The sequence below is a fragment of the Chionomys nivalis genome, chromosome 5 (assembly GCF_950005125.1).
Source record: "Chionomys nivalis chromosome 5, mChiNiv1.1, whole genome shotgun sequence".
NCBI classification, from domain to species: Eukaryota; Metazoa; Chordata; class Mammalia; order Rodentia; family Cricetidae; genus Chionomys; species Chionomys nivalis.
Genome location: NC_080090.1, coordinates 58,705,993 through 58,729,485, shown reverse-complemented (window position 1 = coordinate 58,729,485; position 23,493 = coordinate 58,705,993). Strand labels below are relative to the sequence as shown.

At 41.2% G+C, this 23,493-nt stretch overlaps 1 protein-coding gene across 5 annotated transcripts in view; it reads right to left on the bottom strand.

The window, feature by feature from the left end:
- Dnm3 (dynamin 3) overlaps positions 1–23,493 on the bottom strand; it is a 462,700-nt gene that overhangs the window by 213,145 nt on the left and 226,062 nt on the right. For all 5 annotated transcript variants that reach the window (XM_057769381.1, XM_057769378.1, XM_057769379.1 and 2 more), the window contains one exon: positions 19,290–19,403. In XM_057769381.1, coding sequence (XP_057625364.1) covers positions 19,290–19,403 — 114 coding nt within the window. The remainder of the gene's footprint in view (positions 1–19,289; positions 19,404–23,493) is intronic.

The following is a 23,493-nucleotide window of genomic DNA, read 5'->3' as shown; positions in this document are numbered from 1 at the left end:
CAGTCACACAAAGGAAGAAGAGTAAAGAGCTTTGCCACAGCAAATGTCGTTTGACCCCTAACAAAATAGGAACTGCTAGAGACTAGAGGCCTGTAGACCCTCTCTCTGACTCCCTCCCCTCAAAGTGCTACTTTGCACAACATAAAGCAGTCTAAGTGGGGCTACCTTCCCTAATTTCCAATGGACTGAGGTCAAATAGATTTTTATCTCAGCTACAAACTGAAAAGGAATCACCATAGCTTGGTTCGATCATGTTTTTAACGCAAGATTGTATGGTCGATGGCTGCACAGGTGGTTCTGGCAACGAGAAGATTAGAAGACCAAAAATAAGCAAGGAAATATGGTTGCTCCCATGTTCATATGTATTCCAAAATGAACAGGGTCGTGTGGTTAATAGCTACAGTACAAACTCATGCACAAATACTAAAATTGTACTATGCTTTTTCTCACACTATTATCTCAGTTCCCGCATTTAATCATGGGAAAGATTTGATCAGAAACCATGTTAATAATCCACAGATCTTGCTTGCTTATGTACACCTAGCATGGTGCTGGAGGAGTCAAACATAAAAATTATTTCCCTACCTTCACTCAGCTTATATTCTATCTTGGGGGAGAGCAGTACGTGAAATAGGAAATAGTTCTGTAAATACCTAGGACAGGGTGACAGACGGCTGACATTTTAATAGCATGGGATATAAAAGTTCTAAAAATCTGGTGAGATACGCTTTTGTATGAAGTGGAAAAAAAATCTGTGTTCTGCTCCAGTATTTCCTGTGGTCACAAAATAATCTACTTATTTGAGTTTTGATTGAATCAGAACAGTAATATACACACGTTAAGGTTGTAATAAGGAACTAATACGTGTTATGTGAAAGGATTTTGTAACCTCTATAGAAGCTATAAGGGGGTCACTGAAAGATAGAGGGAGGAATCACACCAACAACTTGGAAAGACAGAGTGAGGAGGTGTGAAAGAGGATGATGAGTTTCTGTTTCCATGTCATTGAGTTGGAGCTGTTGGGCAATGGTAGAGCATTTACCTCTCATGCTTGAGGTTATAGGTTCAATCCCCTATGGAAACTTGTATACAGATTCTCTAATGCCATAATTTTAGCTATATCAATACATATTTAAGGCATACATATCCAGATAACACACACACAACTGTAAACACAAGTACCTCTGTTCTATTGTAAATGCAGGGACACACAGACACAACTCTCAGTCCTACTTCCAATACAAGAACTTCAAAAGTTATTAAAATCAGAATGACAATTGAAGTCATGTTTCTACAACATTTTTTAATGGCATAAATTTCATAGTCCTTCAAAGTGACCTCCTGAGGTAGCCAATCACTCTGATACATGGCTTTTGAAATAAGCAAGTTGAAGGACTGGTGCTAAGATGTCCTGCAGAAGGCCAACATAAATGACTTGCTTTGCCACCTCAGGCCCCATGTATCTCAGGTATTCAACCAGTAATTTTACAGGCACAGAAGAATCCTTGAGTCAATCCCAAGGCAAGGAGAAAGACTTCCTACGACAACATGACGACCTTCTCTGATGGAAGGAGATCGCCAACATTAACACTGCGGACACACCGAGTTTCTCCACTCTCTATGCCCAGTCCATCATGCTGGACAAGCACACAGCAGGTGACAGCAAACGCTCGCCCCAGCCATCTACAGCAAAAGCAACGCAAAAACAACTGGCCAGCTGGAAGCTCAGGGAGATGGGGGATATGTCTGCAAGACTTTCTGGAGACAATCATTTATGAGACTTTCAAAAGCCTCAAGGACAGCCCAAATGTAAGCCCCTGCGTGGGACTATTGTAAAAGCTTTCATTTGTATAGGTAGAGCCGTTGAGAGGGTCTAGCTGTGTGAAACAGCGGGAGGTCATGGAGCAGTCTGGTCAGAAGCACTTCTCATTTGCCCTCACAGAAAATGCCCAAGTCGTGCTCGCTTGACAGAAATGGAAGTGAGCAGAAGACCTTTGCTAGGTGCAGCAGAAACAGTTTTAAACCAGAACAATTGGTTCCCAGCAGATCCCTGCTCACCAGCTCCTGCCTACTGTAGGACTTAGTGCGACGAACACATTGGGAAGGATAGAGCAGCCTCCTGTAATCAGACCATTAGATCACGCTTAGTCACACTCCCATCATTTTCGGTAAATACATGACAGTGATGAGGGAGAATGCAGTTGAGGGACCTGGGCTCCCCGAAATGCTTTCAAATAGGCCCTAAAGAAAGACGGAGGCGAGAGGACACTGTTAGGAAGTAATTCCACTTGTTTGAACTGATTACTTCATCCATCCTATAGATGCACGCCTGGTGTAATATCTTTGCTCCATCATAAGCTTCTACATAGTACACTCTTACTTCAATCTTCACAAGGCAACCAGGGCTTGTAACCGCTTTTGAACCCTTAGTGGTATGTTCAAAAATCTCAAAACCATGTTACGAAAAAAATGAATACATTATGGCAGTTGTCACTTAAAGCATTTTGAAACACTCAGCCCAATACAGCTTTCTACTTCTAAACTGTATCCCAGAGGGCAGGTACGAATGAATTGTTTCGGCTCTAATTCTTACAACATTAACACCTTTCAGCGTCCAGTTGGTGAAATTAAAATTTAGAAAATGCCCCACATTGTGATCTCCGCAAAGCCAATGGACACAGCTCTTATTTGAGGCAAAAGCAATCAGCGTCCTATGGAAAGAAATTTAGAGGAGCCTCTATTCACAACAGCCAACAGCATGCATAACTGGAAACAGCTGGCAACCGGGAAGGAGCCCTCGATGCCAGTGTGCTGAGAGCTAGCAACCTGGCCCGGCTCTGCTTGGCCAATTTCAGCAGGTTTACTAAACCAGAGATAAAAGTCGTCCTCAGAATACCATGTAAACAAAACAAAAGTCTTAGGACAGAATCGGGAGGAACCAGCAGGATAAAACGATGCTGTCCATTACGGCGTGGCTCTACCAGGGGGAACTGTTTTTAGAACAGAGCTGTGGGTGCTTGAAATCTAAAGTTTAATGTTTCCTTAGGTAAAGCTATAGAACGGCATGCACGGAGCCAGCCAAAAGAGCCGAGGGAGACTAGGAAGGCCACATGTGCAACCAATTACTCATGGAGGGCCATGACAAAGAGCGTTTCTCCAGACTTTTCATGGGGGCTTCACTTTCAGGAAGTCGCTGTAATTACTGCTCAAGTCTAGAGCAGCCTGCAAGCTGCTGACAGATCCAGCGGAGGAGGAGGAGGAAAAGAAGGGGGGGACCCCCAACTTATCTGACCTTACTGAGGAATGAAACACAAGAAAACGCTATCCCAGAAAAGTTACAAAAAAAAAAAAAAAGCCTCCAAATTTGCCTGCCTCGGAGCGTTCAACTTTCTGTTTACTGTTTTATCTCTGCTCTATCTTTCTTCAAATGACTTCTCCAGCCTGCATCAGACAGCAAATTTGTACTTCTACTCTGAACTCACTTTCGGTTGGCCACAGCAGAACTGTACATCTTGACTCTTTTTTTTTTTTTTTACAGCTTTTCCATACTGGGGCCCACTTCCTGCCCAGTTGAGGAAAAAAATCTGGCCTGAAGATGAAATGACTGCTTAACATTACACGAAAACATCTGGTACCATTTTATGCACAGCCCCATGTCTGAGAGCAGGCGATTCTAGCGGTCTCTCCAGCGGCACAGCGCATACCCAAACCTCCCAGGGTGACATCATCCCATATATGGACTCTCCAGCCCAGCCCTCCCCCTTTTCCTGGTCCTAAATTCATTGCCAGTTCCCTAGTCTGCTGCAAATGTGCCACGTCAAGACTGGAAATCACAGCCCTTGAGTGTGTCTCAGTCAATGCAGCAGACAGAATTCAGGGGGGAAGCCGAATCAGCCCTGGTGCAGGAAGACAGGCTCTCCCCAGCCCCAGGACAAGGATTTTTCGTTCAGCGATGGAAGCTTCTGGAGATCCTGCTCCGTCGGCCCAGTGTTCAGACTACCTGTTCAGGACAATGCCGTTGTACAGTAGTCTGCACATTGGTTAGACTGGGCAAGGGCCAGCAACGCCATGGACGGCTGGGGACAAAATGTGCTGATTCCAAGGAGAGGACGGCTGGGGGCTCCTTTGCTGAATCTCATATCCAGTGTTTCTCTTCACAGGTTTTGCAAACTAGGGACCAAGAAGCCCTCAGGGACTCTGCCAGGGGAAAGGACTGCTGGAGGGAAGACGGCGGGTAAGGCCTCGGGGACCGCTCACCTGGTCTGTGATTTGGGGGACTTGGTAGGGATCCCATCACCTCTGTGAACATGCAGGAGACACTGGGCTGCATGTGTGATGGAGACCCACGAATTTAACTTTCATAAGAGCAACATTGTATGGTAAATAGTAACTTTTTTATGTTTTTTAAGTCTAAATATTGGTTGTTCATTCAAGTGCTTTCTTAAATTTAAAGGTCTTCCACTTCAAAATGAAAGAGGAAAAAAATTACCCGGCTCCAGACAACTAACAATAACTGAAGGCGACTTAGTTTTGAATGGTTGGAACCTGATAATTCAGAAACTTAAATTTGGGTACGAGTGAGAGCTATTCCAGCAACCTCTAACACACCAGGAATGAATGCATTTTGCCCTAAAGTGGGGGTGGGGTGGGGGGACCCCTGTAATTTTCAAAACCTTATATGAACAGGGAGCTTTCCTAAGTATTTATTTATATAATAGAAACACCAAAAATAATAGTGCCTAACAATAAAAGAAGAGGCGGCAAAGTTTTTGCCACCAGACAATACAGAGGGACTTAGCCAGAGATGAGTGCCAACCCACAACTCCCTGAGTCAGCAACTCAGGAGGCCGGGGAATAGCGCTCTATCTTTAGACAGTTAACTAGCCGCACTGAAATTGTTCTTTAAGACTGGTTGATACTTGCTGGTCAGCCGAGCACTCTGGCCCGTATTTTACAAGGCTCTCACTGCCCTGGCCTTTGAAATGATAAGACACTTTGTCGAGGAAGACATTGATAAAACAGGAATTTGTAAACGGAGGCAAAAGTTTTCTTTGGTCAGTTTCCAGCTGTCCTAGAGGTGAAGGAGGGGGTGGGATGGCGGGTGTGTGTGTGGGGGGGGGGGAGGGGGGCAAGAAAGCTGCCCTGAACTGAATGAAAGAGAAAATAGTAGAGGTGTCTGGGTTGCTAAGTGAGCTGGGGGATTTGTGTTGAACGCCAGAGGTGTTTCCCTGAAAGAAACTTCTGGGAAAAAAATGTTGCCGCCTTAGCCATAAACTCTCACCGTTCATTTACTCCTACCCTTAAAAAATGTCAGTACACATTCTAAGGAATGAAAGCATCTCCGGCTCTCTGCGCTTTTGGTGAAAAAGTGAATATCGTCTCTTTTGTCCTTTAAGTCTGAATCCTTGTCTAAGGTTCACATTCTACAGTAATCCAAAGATGAACACAGGTTCTCTTTAGCAAAACATTTTATTATTGTTACCACTGAGGTTCCTTTAAAATTACCCTTCAGATCACCCCCAAACCGGTGCATTCGACATAAAGGTTTCTGATGTATCATGACAATTAACTTAGATAAATGGTAGGGGAAATTTAGCTGTTTTTAGGTGAAACGGAAAAGGAATTGTTTCATTTTTCTACTGAGACTTGAAGAATTCCATCTTAATTATTTTCAATAGAGGAGTTGAAATTTTAAGATGCTCTCACTTTTTTTTTTTTTACATAGGAAACTGAAAACACTAATAGTTGATTTGTGAAAGTTTAATTGTTTCGGGAAACATGCTTTCCTAGCTAAAGAAAGCAGACAGCAAGCATTTGGGCCAGAGTTAAGATTTCCCTATTTTTAAGAGTGTATTTTGCTCTAGAAATGATGAATTGCCTGACTCGCTTTCATTTAATGTATATTTAATTTAAAAATTTCTTTTCATATTAATTGTCTTTTTTTTTTCTTTTTTCTTTTTTGCTTCAAAAAGACTAACCTTTCTCTACAGGTCACTTACCTACTTTCTCCTGGGGGACACTTTTTAGTCTGAAGATAGAAAGGGCTCACGGATGGCTCTGTAGTAAGTTCAACAGTAAAAATAAGAATTTCTTTGCAAACCCAGGAATCCTTGCCAGTACTTGGTGGCATCCTAACAAGCCATTTTCAAGGCAAATTTTAAGTAAATGAGGGTAATAGTACTTAATTTTAAAATATATGAGTTAAATTAAAAATCAAAAGGAAAATTCTGTTTGATAACACTGTTGAATGAGGGCAGGGTGCTGAGTCTGTATGCTGGTGCCTACAACAGCACTCACACATCATCATAAAACTGCCATGTGTTTCCAAAGCAATTAGAATACTGTATAATTTTATTCTGATATTACTTCCAAAGGACATACATAAATATTTTAGGGACCGTGGGATCTAGTGCAGAAGAAAGTAGCCAACAGTGACCATCTTCCACCGGACGTTATGGTGAGTCTCAATATGAAGAATGAAGCACTGTACGTGTTCAGAGAGTGAATGACTGACAAGCTAGGCTAGGTACTGAGTCAAAGGCATTTTTTCAACCATCTAAGAGAAAGGGAATTCTAAGCCTCATCACCATCACTTCACCTCCTACTTAAATTCTCAAAATATATATATTTTTTTAAATCGAAGAAAGTTTGTTTGTCCTGGGACAAAGTCTCCCACTGCTCACTCCCCTGCAGTTAGGTAATAGGCTTACGGTCCTTCCTGCTTGCCAGTGAGCCTTTGGTTTGGAGAATATGTTTATGTTTTTAAATGACCAAAGTATACTATCTCCCCCACCTTTTGCCTGTGGACCACCCAAGTAATTTACTCTATGAGCTAAAGAAAGCTTAAGCATAAAAGGTACTTAGGCATGAAAGACTTTTTGGTTTTGTTTTTCTCTTGGTTGGAGTCTTACGCTGATATGAGAAATAAAAAGAAACTACGGTTTGTTTAAAAAGTCTAAAAAAAATCACCCATCCACAAATGTCCATGGTCGCTAAAAGGAAGTTGGAGCTCCCAGTGACTCTCTAAAGGAAACACTCTTGAAAATCAACTTTTCTTTTATCTCCAGATAATAGCCTACCCATTACCATGATGTCCAAATAACAGCTATTAGACCAACACAGAGAGATCCCAGCTTAAAATAAGTGGGAGGCCAGGCTCTAACCTAAGGCAGGACACCCTGCCTCATATCCCAGATCTGATGTAAATATTTACCTTCTTTTCAAAGGGTTTTTATTGAGTTTTTTTTTTTTATCGGTTGTACTAAACAGAGATAATGAAATAAATCAAGAAAAATAGTTAAACCTTTACTTTGGCTCTTCTGACTTGTCATGCTAGTCAGTGTCGTAGAGTTGTTGTGGTTTAAGTGCACTGCTCGAGATGGCAAAGATAATTCTTTTCTTACATTTTTGTCTGGAGACCCAGCATCAGCAGCAGCTTCAGCACCACGTGCTATGACAATTACATAAGAGTCTTTCCAGACTTTAGGCTAAGACTTTAAGTGATAATCAAGTAAGTACGGCTTGGGACGCTGGGTGGGAGGGGGTGAGTCTCGTAGATTCTTCTGTCTTTAATTTTTTTTATCAAGCTTGGAGAAGGTTCAACAGAGCTATAAATTATCCTTGTGCCCCATACTTACTACAACCATGTTTTTTTTAATCTATCAAAAAAATAAATTGTCCCCAAATCTCATGAATAAAGTAACCATTCCCTCCCCATTTTGATTTATTTTTCTCTGCAGAAGAGATGTTACACTATTTCAGGCTCAAACATTTTGGATAACATGGTATAAATGAAACCGCTTCCTATTAAAGGACCCCATGTGCACTCACAGATATCTCTTCTTATTTTCCAGGTTGCATGCATCATTCCTTTAATTGCGCAGAGTAAACTGGATCAAATGATTTATGGGAGAGGGGAAAGTGATGCAGAATTATAATAATTGTAATTGCTACGGTATATTCTTTGAAAGGGAATCACTCCGTAATGATTTTCTGTGGCTCTGAATGAAACAACAGACCACACAGCATTTCAAGGTATTCCCTTTTTACATACTGGACTTGGTAATTACTTTAATTGCAGCTGAGCACTTCTGCTCTGAAGTGTTGGGCAGAAGCGCACATTTATTTTCTTGAAATTAAGTAAGTCCAGATACGATTGCATTCATTGACTCTCTGTTAAAAAGATATCATCTCTAGGTACTGAAAAACAAACTCAGATTTGTGGTAAACTGTCCTTTTCCCATTCTCTAAAGGGTATTTTACTATCCATAACACTTCTATTTGCTCTTTCTGTCTTAGAATTTCCAATTGAAGGTAAATAATAAAGCTTTGTTTCCTTTAAAGTTAAGATCTGATGTACACTCCTTGGATAACAATGTTTTGTTTAACTTTATTTTTAATGAAAATTTTCACTTTTTAGGCTTTTGACTCTTTGGCTATCTTGTGTTTAAGATGACAGAGAAGTTGTTAACTATCTCTCCATATGCAAATTGAGAAAGTATATTAAAGCAGCCAGCACTTTGACCCAGCGGGATTGCAGTTTACATTTTATGTTAACACCACTGATTCACATATGCATTCTGGATATGAGGCGAACTTTCCTTTTTTTTTTTAAACAATGTCAAAAACACATTTTATATACTGTGAGTAATAACATTCTAGATTATGTTTGATTCATGCCATGGCTTTGCTAGTTAATCAAGAGGAAGGCAAGCTCATAACTGTCTCCTGCTTGATTTTCATATGGCTACCTCGAAAGGAAAATAAAATTTTAAAATAAATTCCTATTGCTTGGAGACATATATTTATCTCCAAAGCCTGCTGGCTGGGTTGCCAGACACGTTAGGCTCATTAATCATTTGGATGTGGCTGCTGTTGCCATGTAGACGACAATGTTCTTTTTCATGGGCAAGCTTACGGTACCTATGTGCTAGGAGAAATGGGTGTAAGCACAGTTGTATCTAACTGCACTCCTAAGACAGGCAGAGCTTGTGAAGAGGACGAACTTCTGGTTCAGTGACTCTGTGCTCTGACTGCATGAGGGCCAGTAACAATAGGAATTGGATTTTTTTAAAAAATTAAAAAACAAACAAACAAACAAAACTTCTGTTAACTTTTTCCCTTAAAACTACGTGAGTTTTCTGTCTTTGACAATCATCCCTGTTAGTGCATTGGGATCAATTGTATGAGTATACTTTCTGAATAAAATCAAATGTCTAACTGCTTTTTAGTTCCATAATGTTTTAATGTTTAATTTTATTGTGTGTTTTTCTCCTTTCCCCTTACCCCCCAAATTCACCCAAATCTGGAAAACAGGCTGATTGTATCTGTCCATGAGCAAAGGAAACCTGAAGGACCCAAGGGCCTGGCTGGACAGAGTTGTCATGTGTCTGCCTGTCTACACTTGCTGTGCAGAACATCCGCTCACCTGTACAGCAGGCACAGACAGGCAGTCACATGACAACCCAGCCTGAATGACAACCAGCCATTGAAAGAGAGCAGCCCTCACACCATAGCATCTACACCAAGAGCTACAACCACAATGAGGGATCTGGGGGCCTGGGGTTTTAAACTGTTGGCTTATTAAAAAACTCGTATGTAACCTTTTAATTTTGATTCGCATATTAAAACCCACCCAAAGTTAAGTGAGTGGTGCCTATGAAACATAATAAAACCCATTTCTGAAACTGCTCCTGTGTTTTACATAGTCCTCTTTTCCTGCTGCCACGCCCTCGGCATTTGCTGTGCACTTCTCTGCTGCCTCCCCAGATTGATATACAAATCAATTCAACAAAACCAGTTAACGTCAGCTTGATGTTTGTCGGAGAATAAATTATTCTGCCAGTTCTCATCTAAAAATAATTGCTTTATATGCTGTTACTTTTAAATGGGGCGGGGGGGATGAGAGATAAAGTCAGGAGACATACACACACACACATATGGGGGACGGGGGGGGAGAGAGAATATAAAAAAAGAGTAACAATATATTCTGCATGGAGGATCAAATATTTCAAGTTAAGAAACTGCCAATTTGGACTGTGTAAAAACATATCTATCTTAAAATATTTCCAAGAGATTTCACATATTCAACTGTTTCCCTTCTTTTGATAAGAACATTAAGCCATCAGCATTTCCAGGTGCCATGATATGCACGGTAGTCATCGTGTTATTGTTCAACTTAGAAAGAGCTTGCACTGCAGTCACAGGGATGAACTATAAGGGCTGCTGTATTCGCTTGGGATCTACGCTTCTATTCATGTAAAAACTTTCACACTCGAGATTTTTCAGGGAAGTTGATATTTTCAAAGGGGCAAAGGGAGTTGTTGGTAGGCCTGCGTGGTGCATCCTAGCTTCTGAGGAAATCTCAAACCCTGTGTACTAATGGGAACTGGAGAAGTTACCAGAGCTGATTTGTATATGAACATTTTATACACCTAAGGGTAAAATGCAGGGAGATGGGAAAATTTAGAAAATTGTTCTACTTTGACCAGATTTACTAAAAGTATTTTACTTTTCAATATTTAAAATGTAACATTTTCTTATATTTTAATCAAGCGTTAAAATTGTAATCTGAGGCTACCCCAAACCATTTTGTAATGGTTAAAATAATTAAACATCTCAAGCAAACTTTTTCACCTGGGGAAGTCCATTTTTAAAATGAAAGACTTAACCTTAAGGGGCCTACAGTTTCCAAATTTTCTGAATTTTATGGAATTAATACTAAATGTGACAGCATACTTTCTTTAAGAGAGAAAAATAAACATGAGTCATACGCAAAACTATGACATGAAAATATGAACCAAGTTAAATGTCTTGTATGTAAACAATCTAGACTCACAGAAAATATCTTGTATTAAGAAACATCTATTTCTCCTCTATAAGACTCGTGAAGAACTTGCAGGATTTTTGCCTTAGAGGAAACTCTAATGACCACCCAATAGAACGTTGAATGACAATTTACCAAATGTGAAGTGTAAACAGGAAGTATAAACAGCCCATGGGCTATTTGCATAGTCCCGCCCGACTTTAAAGGCATTAGACAAGCTGCAGTAGGCACTAAAAGAGTTCTCCTGAGCAATTTTCTTTCTCCCTCTCAGGACAGGAATGCCCCCTACCCAAGGTGGCACGCGGTCCCAGTCAGAACACGAAGGAAGTAGGAGTCAACAGAGATCTTTCAAAGTGAGACACTGCAGGACATTTCAAATCATTTTCCCATAAATACAAAGTTACACTAAAAACCATTTCTGACCTGCTTTCAAAAGTCTTGACTGTTTTATGTACATTTTAAATTTATAAAATAGGGCACACTCGAGTTTTTTTTTTCTTCTGGGAAAAGGGTAAGATAAGGAATGTGGACTTTCCAGAATTTGCTTTTGCAAATAGCAAACAGTAGGAGTGGGTTTGTAGTTAAAAGGTATTTTTAATAAATTTGAAATAGCACTGGCTATTATTAATAACACTTATTTTATTTCCTAAATCATAAATCCTTGGATAATGCCAGAATTTGGAAATAATCAAGCTCATATTGTAAGTTATAATGTAAGTTACTTTCTTTACATGGGAAAAATACATCTATGAAGTCGAAGACATTTAAGCTCTATAAATTGGTGTTTGGTATTTATTTGGATGTTTAAAATAAAAATACCCACATTCGAGCTAAGTAAGCGATTTTGATAAGGACTGTGCAGAGTGGTCAGTGGGCAGAGGCTGACATCCTCCATCACAGGGGACCCCCTCCAGATGCTGCTCTGCACAATCTAGAAAACGTGAGTGAGAAGGCAAAGAGCTACAGACCCCTGTGCCTTTGGTCCCCCAACTTTGAACAACCAGGCCTACAGCTGTCACTTTCCTCCCTATCTTCCGTTGTATTTGTCTTCCATCAGAGCTACACAATAAAAGCAACGCGGAGTAAATATCCCTATAAGGGAATTGTATAATCTCCTTATCTAGCTATCCAAACATTTCTGCCCACAAAAATGAAGCCTGCAATTTCTTAAGAGTCCAAAGAATGTCCTGTCTCAATGCAGATTTAGATTTCCTTCGGTCGTGCAAGGGTAGTACGTTTCTGCTGCAAACGCTGTGTCCCCCGACTCTACTTTTCATTACCATTTCAGTCTCTATGCCGGAACACAGATGTAGAGTGATACCGGCAACCAGCCTCCCTGTATGAATGGGCAGTTGATTCTTTTTGATGAGTTTAACTCTGGGAAGACTTACACATTCAGATGCACATAGATTTACCCCTTTCTTGTTGTTATTAAGAAAAATGAATTTTTTTCCTTGAATCAAATTATCCCTTTCTCTCAAAATGTACCCTAGAAACATTTTCAAAGAAAGTTTGCCATTAGAGTATTAGTATAAAGTTATCAGAACTGACATTTTTTAGAAATGAGTTTTTGTTTTATTCTCTTATCTTCGTGAAATTTCCCCAAGAATTTATTGTGAAAATGAGTACTGAGAAATTCAGTTTTTACTCATATGATCTCAAGTCCAGGAAGCCATGTTTATAGTCAGAAGACTGAAACCCACTAACCAATTATGAAAATTAACAAAAAAATCTATAATTTAATAATTCCCTTTGGCCCTTGTTGATACTGTCCCCTGATGAAATTCCACTGTAGCTGGTCATTCACTCACTGTCTCAGACCTTCATTAATCAGTATTCTATCTATTCTTTTCATTGCTGGAAGCATCAAAATAAAGAGAACAACACAGCAGCTCCTGGGTGCACAGAGCGTACCTTCTTCGTATGTCTAGTTGCCCTATCATCTTCTAAAACGTTTCTCAGATCATGCCTACCAATTTCCATCACCCAGGCCAGCCTAGGATACCATGGCCTCTCATGTAATCATGGTACCAACTTCTAACCCCTCCCAGTCCAGTTTTAATTCTTCCAATTAATTCTTCACGAGTTAACCAAAGTGTGCTAGCGCTCTCTCTCTCTCTCTCTCTCTCTCTCTCTCTCTCTCTCTCTCTCGCTCTCTCTCTCTCATTATATATAACATACATATTAAACTGTCTGATCATGTGACCTCCAGTTCACACATTCCAAAGGCTCCTCTTACTGCGGCATTGACGTCCTTTATTTCTAGAGTTACTCTCCCTTTCATATCGGTCACTCTGGTTCAACCATGCCCCAGGACACTAACAGGACCTTCTCCAATCACTCAACTTAAAGCCCCTACCTCCTGTAATCATTTCATCTCAGACACTGTTTATGTCAAACACATCACTGGCTTGAGTTTTCCTAGACTCTAATCAGCATTGGGTAAGCTTTGTGGTTTGTTTATATGTTTTCTTTATTCAGATTGTCTCTCAAAAGAGCAGGCATCATGGACTCTTTGTTGACTATTTTATCCTGAGTGACCAGAACTATGCCTCACATATAACCAGGTTTCCAAAAATACCCATTGGGAAACGTTCAGGTGCAGAAGGGTGTGACACATGCACGGCACAGCTAGCTAAGTCCCCTGTTTTTTTAAGTCCCTCCTGTGGAGAAGGAGATAAAACATTCACTTAACTCAATGCCTGGGACACAGCAAGTTCCCCACAATGGTACCCACAATGATGGTAATGATCACCAGAAAACTCCAGAGAGAGGAGCAGGCCTGATGTGTGGCAGGAATAATGAAGACTGAAGTTCTAGTTATCATTACCACTACTAACATGGGATGCAGGGCTAGTTACCATTACCATTACTAACATGGGATGGAGAGTTAGTTACCATTACCACTACTAACATGGGATGGAGGGCTAGTTACCATTACCACTACTAACATGGGATGGAGGACTAGTTACCATTACCACTACTAACATGGGATGGAGGGCTAGTTACCATTACCACTACTAACATGGGATGGAGGGCTAGTTACCATTACCACTACCAACATGGGAGAGTCTTCTCTGAAAACCACTTGGCATTTGGTTTTGTCAAACATTCTGACCGTTTTGGCTGGACTAGTGTTATACAGGTACATAGTATAGAGTATATATTCTATACTTCTATATTTCAAATGGGATATTCTAGATTGGTACCACTAAAGGGAAAAATAAGGAGATAAAAAGAAAGACAGAAGCTAGTGTGCTGTTTGAGGGATGGACCAAAAGGGGAAAGCCTACCAAAGGCATACCAAAAGGGGTGTCCACTGGTAAATACTGCTGCATAGAGGGGCACACGGTACTCTACATGACATCACTAAAATTGCTGTCTTTCTCCTGGAAGTACTCTGCAAAGATAAGTGGTATAACCAACCTTATGGTATTATTTTAATGGAAGTCAAAGAACTATGTGGTAATCATCTCAGATCACAAATCTTCATATCTGAGCTCTGACCTCACCCTAATAAGTAGCTGCCACTAATTCTGTATGCCATGCATACACTGGCAGTGGGACCACGGGGAAGACAGACCATAAAAATGTGTGCATGGCCATTCACATGGCAAATTTCAGGTCTGGGGTTCTGCTCCATGACCTAGAAGTTCAAGACCTGAGGAAATCCTCTAGGAATGACTGAGAAACTGTCGAACTCTGAAAGATGGACAACGTCCTTCCACAGTGCACAGAGCTCTGGTCTGGGGGTAGTGTCAGAGAGTAAGATATAGCTAAGTGGATAAACTTTGCCAACTGTCTCACTACATTGGAATAAGCCCATGAAGATAATGTAGAAGCCTGTTACCTGGAACACAGGCAGGAACCTTTCCATCAGTGGCATGTGCATACCATGTGTGTACCATTGCTGTATTGTACTGGTAGATCACAGGCTTAAAAGCTCTCAATGGATTCTTGGGGTGGGGTTCATGCATCCAATGAAACTTAAGAACATGAAGTCGGGAGAAAACAGGGAAACTGTCGAGAACAAAACTACAATCATGCTAACTATAAATTAAAACCATCACTTTGATTTTCATGGTCTTACCATGCCAGCTTGGAAAGACCCCAGTCTGAAAACACCATTTCTAATTCCTGGTTAAGACATAGGAGAACCTACAGGCTAGAGGGGAGACAGTATGGAGACTTTCACTGAACAAACAGGATGTGAGCTCCCTTTTGTTACCTGAGCCTTGCCATTCTTCACTAAGAAAACCCAGATCCCATACACCTGATGTCATGACATGAAATAATCCAAATGAATGGGGAAGTAGATGGCACTCTGGTCAAAGAATGGCATTCTATACTCAGGGAGACTGTGGAGATACTTTAAGTAGCTTGAATAAATACGCGAGTATAGTAGGGTATATAGTATATGACTTACGAAGGACACTTGCTCACATATAACTTATGAGGAACCCTTGCTCACATATGACATATGAAGGACCCTTGCTTATGTGTGACTTATAAAGGCCCTGTGAAATCCCTCTGAGGTGGTTGGATCAGCAATGGTCCCTCTGCTCAGTTAAAAGACTGAGGCTCAGAGACGTGTAGCGATGTGACCCAGTACAGGTAGCCACAGCAAACCTACACTTCAGTCCACGCCCACTCACATCCAGTTCTACACAACCGTGTATTCCATTAGTATCATCCTGAAAAACAGCCTTGAACCTGTTCCTTAATCATGAGTATAGTTCTTAAGTCATTTATCTTTATTAAAAACCTGTCAAAAGTTAAATAAAACCGTATATATTCACAAACATAATCTATTCATTACTCAGCCTGTAGTTGAGCCTTGGCAGCACGCCCTTTGGAGCCTAAGCATCATTTATGACAGTGACTGTCACAGATGAGCGTTGTTAAGACTCAAGATACCTGTGGTGTGTTACTCAGCCCCACACTCCTCACGCTTCCTGTGTGAACCTAGTCCTCTTACCTTCCTTCCTACTTCAGCTCCCAACAGACCTCACGACTTGTTCACTCTCTCTCAAAAGAGCAAGGACCAGTGCTGTCTCCTCTCTTTTTTTAGACTGTGCATTCAGAAATGACCCGCAGAGGCAGGCAGCTCTACCAGGGAAGCCAATGGAGCAGGGTAAAGAAGGGCAGTGGGGTGAGAATGAAGGATGCCGGAGAGGGCTCTGTGCCACCAATACTAACAACTTGGAGATGGTCATCGTCCTTGAGTCGGGCATTCCTAATATGAAAAGTTGCCGTCATGTTTCCAGGCAGAGTTCTGAAAGAGGAACAGTAGCCACTGACTGAAGTGGGCTTTGTGCAGCTCTCTCCATTTGAACTAGTGGTGTCCCTTACCTGTAGCCACTACCCACGTTAAGTCATCATCTCCAGCCTTGGCCTGCTATGGCTTCCTAGTTGGTCTCCTTCTATTCTTGCCACCCACCTCTACCTTTTGAGAATTCCATGACTATCACACTATCACACACAGCCCCACAGAGATCCTAAACCACAAACCTAATCGTATCGTACCCTGTCAGAGTGCTTTAGAAGTGTTCAATCATCCTTGGAATAAAATCCAAAGAATTGGGAGGTGACTTATTAAGCCCCGAGCCCCCGGCATCTTTGTCCCTCACTATACCTACATTCTGGCCACAAGCTCTCCGGCGTTTTCCAGCTCTAAGATGTTTGCATTTATCATGCCCTCTGCTGGATTACTGTTCGACTAATTCTTCTGCACGACTCATCACTCCTGTCTCTACTCCACTGTGATGGTTTTCTTATTCTAAAGGCTGGTCACTGTCATCTTCTCCACCTTCCCCTGTTTCATTCTCTCTAGAGCCCTGAGTACTTGACATTGCTGATTGGTTGTTGGTTACATATAACAGCAACCTTGTCTGTCCTTCTCTCTTTTCTTGGTAGGCTCTAAAAGGAGAAAAGGGACCCTTTATTTGAAGGATCATTTACATTCTTCCCTACCTCAATCCCTGTACATTCACCTTTAGTAAACTGGCCACTTGACACAGGCAATATTGAAATAAACATGTTTATTTCCTATGTGTGGAAATCAAGCAGTCTGGAGAGAACATCAGCTGCAGTGGTTTTTGTAGGTGTCTTGCATCTTTAAAGGAGAAGATGTCAAGTCCAATAATGTGACTCTCTGGGCTCTCAAGGTTTCTTCTTTCCTAACCCAGAGCATCAGATGCCTCCCCACCCTTCCAGGGGTGACATAGGAGACCAGAGAGCCAGCCCTACAGCTACACCACAAGAGCAAAGACTCCCTAGATCTCTCAGGGATGCATGGCAGCCACACCCAGAAAAAGGTCAACTCTGAGTCTCCTGGAAATTATCCCAGTGAATTCTTTGTAAGGCAAGATGGACTTGGACAACCATGAACTTTGGAACTTCCAGAGCCTAGTAGCCTGGGTTCTAATTTCTACCTTGCTACCAACTCTCTGTGTGACCTTTGGAAGCTGGTTATCCTGATGGACATGATGTGGCCTTTATAAAGATAAACCAAACCTTGTTGAAATGACTTTCCAAAACAGTGACCTGCATTAGTGATGGAGGTGGTATTTGCTAGTTTTAGTGTTCCCATCTCCAAATAGCAATAATAAGAATACCTTTCCCCAAGTTCTAACATGGGTCAGTCAAATAACATGCAGCAAACACTGGCTGCCATTATTACAACTCCTAAGGGAAAACTTCAGCTTCCCCTTGTGTTACTGGGAAAGGTCCCAAGACTGATAATGAATGTAAAAGTATGAAAATGAATATCCAAATATTCAAGAGGAAATGTGTCTACAGTGTAACTAAGTCGCAAAGTAGATAATTATTTATTCTTTTGCATACATGGAAGAATCTTGGAGCTTATGCCATGATCTTTAAACTAGAGCGTCCCACAGGATGACAGGCACACATCACCAGGCACAGGAGAAACAGCATTGCTAATCATCAGATTCTCAAAATACCTCGCTTAGTCAGTGATCTATTGTGGTAAAGGGACACCGTGGCTAAAGCAACTCTTACAAAGAAAGCATTTAATTAGGGGTTCACGCAAAGTTTCAGAGGTTTAGTCCATTATCGTCATGAAAGAGAGCATGGCAGCAGGCAGACACTGAAGCAGTAGCTGAGAGAGCAAATCTGAGGCTGAGCCTGGCATAGGCTTCCGAAACCTCAAAGCTCATCCCCAGTGACACACTTCCTCCAGCAAGGCCACACCCACCCCAGCAAGGCCACACCTCTCAGTTCTTCTAATCCTTTCAAATAGTGTAACTCCCTGGTTGACCAAGCATTCAAATAGATGAGCCTATGGGGGGTCATCCTTATTCAGACACCCAAAATGACCAATATCACTTTTTACTAGAGGTGGTGACATGAGAATTTGAAAACAATGCTTTGAACAACAAATTCATTCTAACATTTCTGTAGAATTTGAGTTTCCATATCACAGAATCTTTCATGGGAATCAAGCCATCATCCAAAATTTTGCAACACACTGTTAGACAGAAGACACAGAGAAACGGAAAGAACCCTGAACCATGAACCTTATCTTTCAAGAGATGACAAAGGCATCTTTAATGTTTTCAAAAGACATCAGGCTAAGAAGGAGGGGCTTTGAACTCTGACACACGTCTTTTGTAGCCAGTAGAATAGGGATGATCTCACCTGTTCATGGTCCAGCTATCAAAGCGTACTGTTAGATAACATCTGTGTACTGCGTTACAATACCAGTGATGTCACTGGTCAGAGCTATTACAATTTCCAAAACACAGTTCAATTTCAATCCATGTCCTCCCGAATATAGCTCTAAGAATTTACAGCAGCTTAATGGCTCTATAAGCCTAAGGTGACACTTTTGTGCTTTTATAGCTGTCAAATTATACAACGAGCAGTAAGTCACAGGATGGCACTATGAACATCGAACATGAGCCAGAACACCACAATTCTTGTCATTTATGTTTTTCTAGAGATATCCAATTCTCAAAGAAGAAAATGTGTAGAATGGTCTGGTACTAACATGAAGCCCAGCAGTCTCACTGCTGCCCATGCCTTTCACTGGAAGTGGAGGCCACAGCAACCCCACGCTGCCTTACCCACGGCAGCGCCTCATTCATTTCACCTCTATGGCCTTATGTCTTTTCAACGAGTTATTCAATGAACGGTGCTTTGGTTACACCAATATCTTGATATTAACCTAAGGAAGGAAGTTTCCACTTCTTGGTCCATAAATTCACTTCTCCAAGCAGGCAAAATTGGACTATATGAAAGAAATAATCAGGAAAGGAAGTTCAATGGGAACACTGTAAAACTAAAGATCCATAATTTGAAAAAGAAAGAAAAGCAGGGCTTCTTTAAAACAACATTTATAGACAGATCTCACTGAAAAGAGGTACCAGTGTCCGGCTGTGCATCGCAATAGCCTCAGTCAATTTCACATTAGAGGGAACTGTCGCTGTCTGTGGCTTACCTCATCGTCTTTGTACCAGCACAGGCTTTCTGCAGTGAGGACGAACCAGTAGCCTTTCGAGCCTCCTTTCATGATGCCAATGTTGCTGACAGTCAGCCAGCCCTTGCGAATCACCTGCAAGAAAGCAGACATCAGCAGAACCATTGAGAGGAAGCAAATGGAGAGCACAATCTCAGGCGAACTGAACGAGATAAATTGCACTAAGAACAGCCTTGCCCGCCCTCCCCACACACACACTCAGCCTCCCCTGAGCTATTGGAGAAAGTATATCTTCTAAAATTTAGATGGCCAGTGGGAGGTCTTGTCCATTGGTGACCAAAACAAAAATCTCAGGCACATACGGATGGCAGAACAGAGTAGACTGAAGCGGACAAGACTGAAGCAGCCTGACTGGCTGTGCCGGCCTATTTATGGCAGTGCTGCTACAATTAAAACATATTTTGCTGATTGATTGGATAGACTTCCCATGCCTACCACTCCATCTCTCTCTCCAGGCTACTGGCCTATTTGTCTGCCTGGTTTAAAGCTCATTAAAACTTGCGGCAGACACTCATCAGCAAATGGCAAAAAAAAAAAAAAAAAAAAAAAAAAAACAAAAACAAAAACCAGAAACTCCAGCAACACAATTAGATCTGACCGAGGGAGAAAGCTGAAATCATGAACATTTTAGTGTGGGGCCTTTGAATGGTCTTGATTTATCCACCCCCTTCTGGTTGTTATTTACCATAGGGTAAAATATGCAGCATCTTAGAAAAATCACTCAATGGTTTTCAAATTCTAAAATATTAACAACTGGGTGCCAAGTTTGACAGAACTTAAAAGTGGCATTTAAGGACAAAATGCATTTTTCCTCAGAGTGGTTATAAAGTTAACGTATTCCACACATGGAATGGCTTCCCATATTCTCTAGGCTTTATTATCTCGAACCGGAAGTGCAGTTCTATAAGGGATTCTACATTTTCCTAGAGTTTAAAATTTATCCTATTTCAAAAACATTCACTGTCCTAGACATTATAAATATTTTTTACTTTCTTGTTGAATGACTACTGGTTCCTGCAGGCAGATGAAAATGCTCTAATAATAAGATTCTATATTTCTATCAAATTGTCTGTCGAAGTTTAAGAACGGCCATAGGAAAATCATGAAATACACCAAAGCTCTCACTGCCGCTTTTTCAAAATTCTCTCCATGTTTACAGCCCAGGCCATCCACGATTCCTTTTCAGCATCCCCAACTGTCCATTCTCCTTCCTCAAGGCCTTGTTGAGTTTACAAAGAGCATCCCTCCTGGGCCCAGACCAAGGTCATCTTTTAACACCTTCTTACACTCTCTTATAGAAAGAAGATGGCAATGCACCTCCAAGAACAATTCCTACCAGATACAAGGGAGTCATTGAAGTGCTTTCTAAAACGCACCAAGTCCTAGACTAGGAATTCTCTGAGTAAATCAGAACACATGCACATGGAGTCCAGGGACCTATATTTTACTCTATTACCCAGGGGATCCTTCTTCATACTGCAGTTTGAAGGCTATGGAACATACCCATACAGCACATAAAATTAAAACTCTGTCTTCCTTAGAGCAAAAGAACATGGCGAGGTTTCAGGAAAACAGATTTAAATATCTGACAAACTAGGTGACCTCATTTCTGAGCCACCTTCCAGGTCCTATTTCAGCACATTCTTCTCTGGGCAAGTCTACCACACCCTCCTCAAACTCCTTTTGTTGGTAAGCATCTCTTACTATATGATTTTATCAAAAGTACACATTTCTGGAGCTGCTTTTCCTGCCGAAGTATAAGACCCCTAAGGACACAATGGAATCACTGTACTATGTTCATTTTAAACTTAAAAAAAAAACTTAAAGAAAAAAGCATTTATGGAAGAAAATTCATGGCCCAGCGGTTGCAGGCAGCCTGCTGTATAAGTAGGTAAAGTAGTAATTTGTTGTTGTAGACCTGGGACAGTTCTTCTATATCCAAAGATACTGAAAAAAATCGCAATACTTTGATGAATTTTAGGCCCTAGTACAATGACACAGTGTCATTTGTATTCTGTAGAAAACCAAAAGAAAATAAAAGATTAATGTATGACAGGGCTCTCATGTGCACTCTCTCTCTCTCTCTCTCTCTCTGGAATTCTTTTAAAAAGAAAAACTAAAGGCTGGAAAAAGAGGTGGGCTGAAACTGAAGTAGGATGCTAGATTTTACTATCTCACTTTTCTGCAAATACAAGAAATAAATTCTAGGTATATATAAGTATACTTAGTCTTAAATTCTTAGACAGACAGGATGGCCCAGTGGGTAAAGGCACTTGCTTCCAGACGACTGGTACAAGGAGAGACCTAATGCCTGTAATTTAATTTGTTCTCTGGTCTCTTTGTTCATTCACATAAATTTTTAAAATAATTATGTAAATGTCTATTGTTTATCAACAACCTAATATTGATAGCTTTATTGCTACCTCTTGGATACCAAATTCAAGGAAGCTGACTTCAATGTGTGCAATAAATGTTATTAAATATAAGCTGTTTTCTTCTTTTCTAGAGACATATAAGTAGATGCTCCACTCCATCCTACATCCCAGTGAATCTAGCATGGTCCCTTGAACAGAGAGAGCACGTTTGGTTTATTCGTTTATTTATTCATTTTCTAAAGGCCTTTTACAAGCTAAGAAAGAACTACACTAATAACCCATAGTCTTAGCCTTATTCTTAGTTTTTATTTTGAAACAAGTCTCACTAAACTGCCAAGCTAGCCTTGAACTCACTCTGCAGACAAGCTAGCCCTTGAAATTGTAAGCTTCCTGCCCCGGTCCTAAACAGTCTGGTGAAAGGCCTGTCCCACAAGGACTACTTAAAGTGGTTTTATAAGCCATTGCAACGATACAAATGAGAAATAACTAGTGTGAAAATTAAAGTCAGGATGTGAAGAGGAAAAGAACTTAGTCTGCTGGAGAAATATCTAGGGAGTAAAATGAACAGGGCTTGCGGACTTGTGGCTGGATGAAGGAAAATCTGTGAGGTTACTGATGAGTAGCCAATAATCGCTAGCCACCGACAAGATTCCAGTTCCGGTGCTTAGTTTGAATTGAGGCACGCGATAGCAAAATGCACTCTAAATTCCAAAAAGAATTGAAAATACCTGGTTAACATTTAAATACTTATAAATAAATGACACTACATGAATTAGGTTATATAAACTCTATTTCCAATTAACTCATCTGTTTTGTTTTATAGTTTATCGCGGCTACTAGAACATATAGGGATTTGTTTATGGTGTTTAGAAAGGTTTCGCGATGTTTGCCTCCACCGTCTTTCAGAGCCAACCATTGTAAAATTCAAAAAGAACAGAGAAAGGGGACCAAATTTTAGAAAGTGGGGTGTTGGTGAATTCATCCAAGGCCATGCTGAATTTGAGGTACTTGTAGAAGACACATATAGGGTGATCTTATAGAGAAAAGGGGAGGAGTTAAGGCTGAACCTACAGACTAGAAGGTCCTCACTTTACACATGGGCGACAGACAGTTAACAGCAGTGGCTGGGGTGGAATCCGTGGGAGCACCAGTGTTTAAAAGGTGGCCATAAAGGACTAAAACAAAATCAGAAATACAGGCCGTAGGGTCACAGATGTCAAAGAAAGCAGAATCTTGAATTGACTTTAGCTCTGCCCATTTCAGCGCCATGGGGGATGAGGATGGCTCACTGAGATGAAAAGAACCAAGAGTAGAAATGAACAAAAAGGCTGAAGCGAGATCTTCCCAGAGGAGTTCAAGTCAGCATAGGGCATGGAGTTGAGGGGATGGAGGTGACCATGTTTTCTTGCTTTCCATGTAGGCAAGCAGAGAAAAGGGGTTGGTAGTGCTAGACAGATATAAAGAACAAGAAAGATGGGGGGGGGGGTGGAGAGCTGGCCTTGAGTTGGGCTGCTTGAGTTTGTGAGCCTCCAGCGAGGGTGAAAGAGAAGGCTGGATAGGAAAGGCTCATGTGGGTTCTTCAACAGGAAACAGGGAAAGTCCAGGAAGGTCATATTTGATCTTTTCCTCTATTAAAGAAGAGTCAAGATGAGTGAGGGCAGTAGAAGAGGGAAACGGGGGCAGAGGGGGAGACGGGGAATGGGACGGAGGGGAGGCAGGTGTGTGTGTGTGTGTCTCAGGAGGTGGAGCAGCTCTGGGACACTCAGCTACAGAGTGAGACTGAGCATCCC